We start from the raw sequence: 8,103 nt of genomic DNA on the forward strand, positions 1-8,103 counted from the left end.
GTCAAACAAGACCTACCCACAACAAACCCGTGCTGGCTGTCCCTTAGGATGTTAGCCTGGGCCAGTCCCTCAAGGATGGCCTCCTTAATAAACTTTTCTAGGATCTTCCCCAGGATAGAAGTCAGGCTAATGGGCCTGTAGTTAGCCAGATCCACTCTCCTCCCTTTCTTGAAGATCGGCACCACATTGGCCTTCTTCCAGTCTTCGGGCACTACACCAGAGCGCCAGGAGCTCTCGAAGACCCGTGCCAGGGGCTGGGCTATGACGCTCGCCAGCTCCTTGAGCACCCTGGGGTGCAGGTTGTCAGGGCCGGCTGACTTGAAGGTATCCAGCTTCTCAAGGTGTTCCTTCACGAGGTCAGCATTGATGGAGGGTAGGGGATCCCCATCACCCGGATCTCCCTGTCCCATAGCAGGCAGGGGCGTCCCGTGGGACTGATGAAAGACTGACGCAAAGTACCTATTTAATAGGTTGGCTTTTTCCTGGGTGTCAGTTGTCAGTTGCCCCATCTGGTTTAGCAGGGGTCCAACATTGCCCTTGCTTTTCCTCCGGCTCCCCACATATCTGAAAAAGGACTTTTTGTTGTCCTTGATGCCTGAAGCTAGTTGGAGTTCAGTTGCAGCCTTGGCTTTCCTGGTTTGGTCCCTGCAGGACCGGACCAGCGTGGAGTAATCCTCCTTGGAGGTGAATCCCGTCCTCCATCCTTTGTAGGCTTTCCTTTTTAGCCACAGTAGGTCCGCTAGGTCCCTGGAGAGCCAGGGGGGCTGCTGTGCCTTCTTGCTGCCTTTTCTCCGTGTTGGAATAGATTTAGCTCGTGCACTGAGGATCGCTTCCTTGAGAAGCAACCACTCTTCTTGAACTCCCCTCTCCCTGGGGTCATGGTCCCTGAGGGCCTGACCAACTAGCCTCTTGAGCTTGTCAAAGTCGGCTTTTCTGAAGTCAAGGACTTCTGTGTTGCTGACTGACTTGCCACCTTTCCGGCGGATGGTGAAGGTGATCAGCTCGTGGTCGCTGTCACCCAGCTTCCCATCGATCACTAGGTCGCCGATTAGGTCGTCCCCCGTAGCCAGTACCAGGTGGAGCAGCGCTTTGCCTCTCGTTGGCCCATACACTTCTTGAGTCGGGTAGAGGTCATCCACGCACGAGAGAAAGCTTTGCGCCTGCTCAGATTTTGCTGAGTGATCTTTCCAGGAGATGTCCGGGTAGTTGAAGTCACCCATGACAACCAAGGTCCTGGAGCAAGCGGCCTCAGTCAGCTCCCGGGCGAACTCCTGGTCAAGCTCAGGACTTTGAGTGGGAGGTCTGTAGTAGACTCCCACCGTTGTGTCCTCTGTGCCGAATTCCCCACGAATTTTTACCCAGAGGGTCTCTAGCTGTCCATGCCGGTCGCCAACATCAGCTTGCAGGGACATGTAGCTTTCCTTCACATAGAGAGCTACACCCCCGCCCCTTTTTTCAACACGATCCCTCCTGTACAGGCTATAGCCCTCTATCCCCGTGGTCCAGTCAGGGGTGGAGTCCCACCAGGTCTCCGTTATCCCAGTGACATCATATTTCTTTGCACTGAGCAGGAGGACGAGCTCGTCCTGCTTGTTGCCCAGGCTCCTGGCATTAGTGTACAGGCAGGCAAGTGTGCCCTTGTGGGCTCTTGCCTTGCCCACAGATTGTGCCAGGGCTGGGGCAGGGGTGGACTCCCTTAAGTGCCTTGGTCTGCTGGCTTTGCAAGGGTCGCTCAGCGGGCCAGCAGTGGCGGTAGTCCCCCCATCCCCCAGCGGGCTTAGTTTAAATCCCGGTGGAGCAGGTCAGCCAGCCTGGCTGAGAAGAGCCTCCTCCCCAGGGGAGAGAGGTGGAGGCCATCTCTTCCCAGCAGCTCGCTGCCTCTCTCGCCAAAGAGCGGGCTGTGGTCATGGAAGCCAAAGCCTTCCCGATGGCACCAGCGCCGCAGTCTTTGCTTCACCGCGTGGATCCTCCTCTCCCTCCTCAGCCCATAGCCCGAGACTGGGGGGATCGACGAGAACACCACCTGAGCTCCCAGACCCCCAAGCCCCGCTCCCAACTCCCTGTAGCGCCTCACGACCTGGCTGGGGGTGCTCCGAGCCGTGCCATTGGTGCCCACGTGAATAAGGAGCATGGGGTAGTGGTCCGTGGGCCGGAGGAGCTGCGGGATCCTCTCCGCAGTGTCTCGGATGCGGGCCCCCGGGAAGCAGCAGACTTCCCGGGCTAAGGGGTCGGGGCGGCAGATTGCCCCTCAGTGCCCGCAGGACGGGGTCTCCCACAACAAACACCTTACGCTTTGTCTTGGGGAGAGCGGGGCCAGTAGCTGCGGTTGAGCCTGGGTTGCCTGCAGGAGCTGGGAACTGCGTGGGCTCTGCTGGGGCTGCAAGAGGTGCGAACCTGTTGCTACGCTCCGGCGGGGCAGGGGCCTTGGTGCGGCGGGCCTTGGGGCCCTTTACCACCTCGGTCCATGCCCCTGCCTGGGCAGAGCGGGAGGTCCCAGACTCCTCTTTAGTCCCGGAGGAAGACGGAGCTCTCCCCTGCGGCTCCCGGGGGAGACGGGCCTGGCAGTAGGAGTCTGTCTCCTGCTCGCAGTCCCTGATGGCGCGCAGTCTCTGGACTGTGGCCTGGGGCTCCTCCAGCCGGTGCGCCAGAGACCCCGGTAGGGAGCAGACCCCGCACGGGGAGGGGGCCATGCTCCCGGGCCCAGAGCCTGAAAAAGGGACAGGCAGCCCCCGCAGCCAAGAGCCAGGGGCTGCGTCTGCGTGGTGGTCTCTGAGGTGCCAGGGGGGAGCAGAGCCCGAGGGGACCCGAGGGGTGCGGCGCGGGCCCATCCGTGTCACGCCGCTGGTGGGCTGGCTACACTGGGACTGTCTGGCCTGGGGGGCTCGCAGCCAGGGGCTCAGGCCCTCCTGCGCAAACTCCGCGCCGGCAGACAGGCGCCTGTTTGCGCGGCTCCAGGGGCGCGGCTCCCTGGGCGGCTGGGCCAAGGAGGGGCCTGGGTGGGGCTTGACCCGCCCGGCTCCTCCCACTCAGGGCGGGGGGGTTAACCCCTTCCCACCACCGGCCGGTCTTGCTTCCAGCTGTGCCGGGGGTCGGCGGGGGGTCCGCGGGGGCGCAGCACGCTTTCACACCTACGTCTCTCACCACTCCGGAGCCTAACTGGGGCTTTTTTTGCCGAAATCTTGCCCTTGGCCACAGGTCCCTTTTGCTATTTCCCTATTACTGCCTGGCAGCTGTTTCTGAGAAGGAAATAGCAAGGGCAGTCATAAAGAAAGTGACAGCAACCGTGAGTGACCCCTCCATGGACTTCCAGTCAGGGGAACCGCCCAGCAGTCCCCTCCCTGCCCAGGGCCCTCTCCTGCCCGGCTCTCGGTGCCGTGCCGCGGAGGCCAGGCCGGCAGGACCCCGCCGTCTCTGGTCCGGTCCAGCCCCTGCTGTCACGGGCACCTCGGCAGATCAGCCCTGCCAGCTCACCCGGCTCCAGGGGTCCGTGCCCCACCACCCCCAGCCCCTTCCCCGCCCTCCCCCACCCTGCTGCACGGTGCTCGTGGCATCCTGAGCGGCCGCGGCCACACGGGCCCTGCCGGACCCCAAAACCCCCTCCTCCCTGCTCGGGTCTCGGGACGCCGCGGTCTCGGCTGCCGCACCATCGGCTCTCGGTCCGACCCCTGCCCACCCACAGACTCGACCACCGTCTTCGTGGGCCAGTGCTTCGTGGACAAGAGCGGGGAGGAATCGCTGTGCACCATGTGGCTGCTGAGGGAGGAGGTCAACTCCAAGAAGGACGACTGGAAAGCAACCGTGTGAGCGGGGCAGGCACAGCCGTGGGGCTCGGTGCAGCGCAAAGGGCCGTCGCAGGCATCCCCGTGCCCTGTCCTGCAGGCTGGAGCTGCGTGGGGAGGCGTCAGATCCTGCTGCTCTCCGATGCCGTTGCCTGGCCCCCGTCGGGGAGCGCCTGGCCGAGAGCCCCTGTGGGTCTGGGGCTGTGGTGTGGTGGGTGCTGCCCCCGTGGTGCATGGCCCTGGGCTGGGCTGCTGGCACCCTGGGAGGCAGGCCTGGGGCGAGGAGCTCCCCCAGGCACCAGTCCTCAGCACCAGGCAGCAGGGGCTGGGGACCAGGCTTCCCTGGGCGCTTCATTCCTGCAACGATTGATGCTGCCTGCATCCACTCCCACTGACAGTGGGCTTCCCCACAGGTACGGCTCCAATGTTTTCACCCGCATCAAGTGAGCAAAGCAGCAGGACCCCAATGCCGCGTCCTTTGTCCCCCATCCCCACAGTTCCACGTGCATGAGACCCAGCCCCAGGGCTCTTCCTCCCATGCACACTCGGCCTGCGTCTGTCCTAGGGGTGCAGACCCCCTCCCACGCCTTCCCGTCAGCCTGGGCTCTGCGCTGGCTCCGTGCCTGGCTGCCTGCTGTGCATTCAGCATGGCGAGCACCACCCCAACCTCGCACTGTGGGCTTGGGCAGCGCACCTCTCCCAGCTTTAGCCTGAGGATGCTAGGAGCACCGAGTGGTGCCACTAAGTGCCAGGGCTGTGGATGTGCTGGAACAGAGACGTGTGCACACAAGGCTCGTAGGTAAGTTGTTAACGAGCCACCCTGACTGTGCGGACCCTAAATCAAGGTGAAAGACGCGGGCTGCAAAGGGAAGGAGAGAAGAAACAGTCCTGTGCAGACCTGGCAGAGATCGTTCCTGGATGACCAGAAGAAGCACCGTGTACACGTGGGGGGCGGCGCTGGGAGCTGGTCTGGCACACGCGGAGCGGCTGCCCCCTCTCCTGCGTCTCCCCAGCCGGCACCGGGGAGGAGCTGCTCCGTGCTGCTGTGGGCCCCGTGGGCGCTGAGATACGCACACGTGTTGCCGTTCACGGGGAGTAATAAAAGACAAGGCTGCCAGCCTGTCTCATGTCTTTCTGACCCACAGTGCGTCTGCGCCCTGCCTGCCACGGTCTGCTGGGCCCAGGGGTCTTGTTGCAAGTGGGGCACAAGTTACTGAGCTTGTCCCTGGCTGGAGAACTCTCCCTATGTGGACATCATGCACATGGCCACAGGCCCCTTTCGCTATTTCCCTATTGCTGCCTGGCAGCTGTTTCTGAGAAGGAAAGTAATAGCAAGGGCAGTCATAAAGAAAGTGACAGCAACCGAGTGACCCCTCCATGGACTTCCAGTCAGGGGAACTGCCCGATCACAGATCCCAGCCACACCCGCTTGGCGGGGGCATAAAAGGGGTGTTGGAGGGAGCCCGGGCACAAGTCCCTGCCTGCAGACTCGCCAAACCGACAAGCAGCTCTAGCTCCAGGTCCAGGTCCAGGTCCAGGTCCAGTTCCCAGCGATGATGCAGAGCATTGGCTTCATCCTGGTCCTTGCCCTGGCTGGGGTGACCCTCGTCATGCCTTTAACTTACAAGGTACTCACCAGGCAGGAGCGGCGCTGGTGGCAGCAGGGGTTTCACACTTGCTCTGCACCCCCTCGGGCTGCTCCAGCATGCACCATCAGGGATCCTGGGGGCTGGAGCCCAGAGCAGGGGTGGTGGGGCCTGGCAGGGCTGTGAGTGGGGTGGAGAAGGGGCTGGGACCTGCCCCTCTGCAGGGGCTCTGCTCTGGGGTACCACAGCACCTGTGCCCCGGAGACCTGGGCTGGGCTGCTGGCTGCCCGGGCAGGGACACCGACTCCCTGATGGGCAAAAGCCGCGATGGCTCTGGGCTGTGTGACCTCAGCGTGAAGGACTCCCAGCAGGTAGGCTAGGATGCCCCGTGGCTGTGACCATGGCAAGGTCGGGGCACCACAGACATCCTCGGGCACAAGCCTAGAGTGTTTCGGCAGCGCGTGGGGCCATGCAACGGGTCTGGCGATGGGCTGACCATACAAGAGGCCTGGTGGGATGTGGGATGTGCCAGACCCGGGTCTGCAAAGGGACCAGCGCACAGGGAGGGTCTCCAGCCCCCCACGCCTTTCCCTGCCCATTGTGAGCTGCCTGAGTGTCAGGACCAGCCGGGCAGAGGCTCCATCGGAGCAATGCCCCTAGTCCTTCGCCTGGCTCTGGCCTCCTCAGCAGCTCCACGTCTGCGGAGGCAACCGCACAGATTTGCGGCTGTCTGAAATGGGAGAGACCCGGGGAAGAGAGTACAGCCAGCAGGCGCTTCTCTGCATGGCTCAGGACCGCCGTCCTCTGTCCCCAGGTTTCTGGGTTGGTCTGCAGGGCTGGGGGCTCTGGAGCGATGCCCTCGCTCAGGGGTCAGACCCTTTGCTGACCGCAGCCCTCCTCCGCAGTGCTCCCTGCTCGGACACTGGCAGAACGACCTGGGCTCTGAAATGAACATCTCGACTATCAACAGCGCGGGGCAGTTCCACGGCATGTACCTCACGAAAGTCTCCAGCGCGCACAAACCGATCGCTGTGTCCCCCATGAATGGCAGCCAGCACATGGGAGACGCGGAGCAGCCGACGTTCGGGTTCACCGTCAGCTGGTCGTTCTCCGGTGCGTGGCTGTGGATGGGGCGGGGTGGGGGGCGAGGGGAGGCCGGGGCAGCCCCGTGCCAGTGCGAAGGCTGGGGTCCATCCACCCGCCCCGGGCAGCACCTAGCTCCTGCCTCCACCCCCCTGTCCCCGGGTCGCCCCTTTCGGCTCTCCTCCCCTGGCCCAACAGCCTGCTGCACCCACCCCGTGTCGGACACCAGCCCCAGCGGCGCGCCGGCAGTCCCCTCCCTGCCCAGGGCCCTCTCCTGCCCGGCTCTCGGTGCCGTGCCGCGGAGGCCAGGCCGGCAGGACCCCGCCGTCTCTGGTCCGGTCCAGCCCCTGCTGTCACGGGCACCTCGGCAGATCAGCCCTGCCGCCAGCTCACCCGGCTCCAGGGGTCCGTGCCCCACCACCCCCAGCCCCTTCCCCGCCCCCCCCACCCTGCTGCACGGTGCTCGTGGCATCCTGAGCGGCCGCGGCCACACGGGCCCCGCCGGACCCCAAAACCCCCTCCTCCCTGCTCGGGTCTCGGGACGCCGCGGTCTCGGCTGCCGCACCATCGGCTCTCGGTCCGACCCCTGCCCACCCACAGACTCGACCACCGTCTTCGTGGGCCAGTGCTTCGTGGACGAGAGGGGGAAGGAGACTCTGCAGACCATGTGGCTGCTGCGAGACAAGGTCAACTCCAGCCAGGACAACTGGAAAGCGACCCAGTGAGCAGCAGGGCCCGCCCTGGGCAGGGATCCCGGGGACCACGGTTCGGGGGAAAGGGAGGTTTGGGAGGGGTCCCCTCTTGCCCCTGCCCCAAGCTGCGTGGGCAGGAGCACAAGGAGGGGATGGGGAAGGAGCCCAGCAGAGCCCCTGGGCCGGTGTCCCCTCGCAGCCAGAGCCAGGAGCAGCTCCTGCACGACCCGGGGAGCACTGCTGGGGCGGGCCGCGCTCGGCACTGCTTCAGCAGCACCAAGGCTGCTCCGCCGGGCCCTGGGGGCAGGAGGCCCGGGGCAGGGGAGCCACCCCTCGCTGGGGCCGCCCCTCCACGGCGGCTTCTTTCTGCTGCGCTCCTGGCACCAGCAGCTGCTCCCTGTGCGGCCGCAGGTGTCCAGCCTGCCCCACGGCACAGGGTGCCCGGGCCTGCTGAGCCACGGCTCGCAGGCACCCGCAGCAGGGCGGATACGGGCAAGGGCAGCTGCCCCGCAGCCGTGCTGGGAGCTGGCAGGGCTGGCGCGTGGCCCCACAGGAAACCGCAGCACCTCTGTGCCTTTCCTTCCCCACAGGGTCGGCACCAACGTCTTCACCCGGGTTCAGCTGTAAGGAGCGGGAGCGTCCTGCAGGCGCCTCGTCCCTCCCGCCCATGGCAGGGCACCGGCGGGACCCGGTCCCCCAGTCTCACCCCTGCGCCCCGGCTCCGAACACCCCTCCCCGCCCGCTCCCGCTCTCACCCCACGTGGAGACGGCGACCGGTGCCACCAGCCTGCGCCCACCTCCAGCCCGCAGCCCAGCCAGGCATCGACCGGTGTGACCGCTCGGCCCTGGATGCCAAATAAAGCTTTTCCACTGAAAAACCTGCCTGCTTGTGTGCCTGCGAGTCCCCGCTGCTGCTCCCACCCTGCCGCTCACTCCCTGGGGCGGTGGCGTGCCCATTTCACA

The 8,103-nt window shown here is 65.0% G+C and overlaps 2 protein-coding genes across 2 annotated transcripts in view; one reads left to right on the plus strand and one right to left on the minus strand.

Annotated features, from left to right (window-relative positions):
- LOC149869885 (uncharacterized) overlaps positions 1-8,103 on the minus strand; it is a 499,172-nt gene that overhangs the window by 444,908 nt on the left and 46,161 nt on the right. The window lies entirely within an intron of this gene.
- LOC149869906 (avidin-like) lies at positions 5,275-7,981 on the plus strand. The gene is made up of 4 exons (XM_090035315.1): positions 5,275-5,407; positions 6,271-6,478; positions 7,049-7,169; positions 7,731-7,981. The coding sequence occupies exons 1-4, from the start codon at positions 5,333-5,335 to the stop codon at positions 7,765-7,767; spliced, it is 441 nt and encodes a 146-aa protein (XP_089891441.1). The 5' UTR covers positions 5,275-5,332; the 3' UTR covers positions 7,768-7,981.

Source organism: Crocodylus siamensis, chromosome 2 (genome assembly GCF_052110815.1).
Source record: "Crocodylus siamensis isolate JL-2025a chromosome 2, ASM5211081v1, whole genome shotgun sequence".
NCBI classification, from domain to species: domain Eukaryota; kingdom Metazoa; phylum Chordata; order Crocodylia; family Crocodylidae; genus Crocodylus; species Crocodylus siamensis.

What these genes read in the sequence shown, in the direction of transcription:
- LOC149869906 (XM_090035315.1), top strand. Translation starts at nt 5,333, where the DNA reads ATGATGCAGAGCATTGGCTTCATCCTGGTCCTTGCCCTGGCTGGGGTG. An exon ending in TCATGCCTTTAACTTACAAG is followed by an intron (nt 5,408 to 6,270) that starts GTACTCACCAGG and finishes CCTCCTCCGCAG; the next exon opens with TGCTCCCTGCTCGGACACTG. An exon ending in CGTCAGCTGGTCGTTCTCCG is followed by an intron (nt 6,479 to 7,048) that starts GTGCGTGGCTGT and finishes GCCCACCCACAG; the next exon opens with ACTCGACCACCGTCTTCGTG.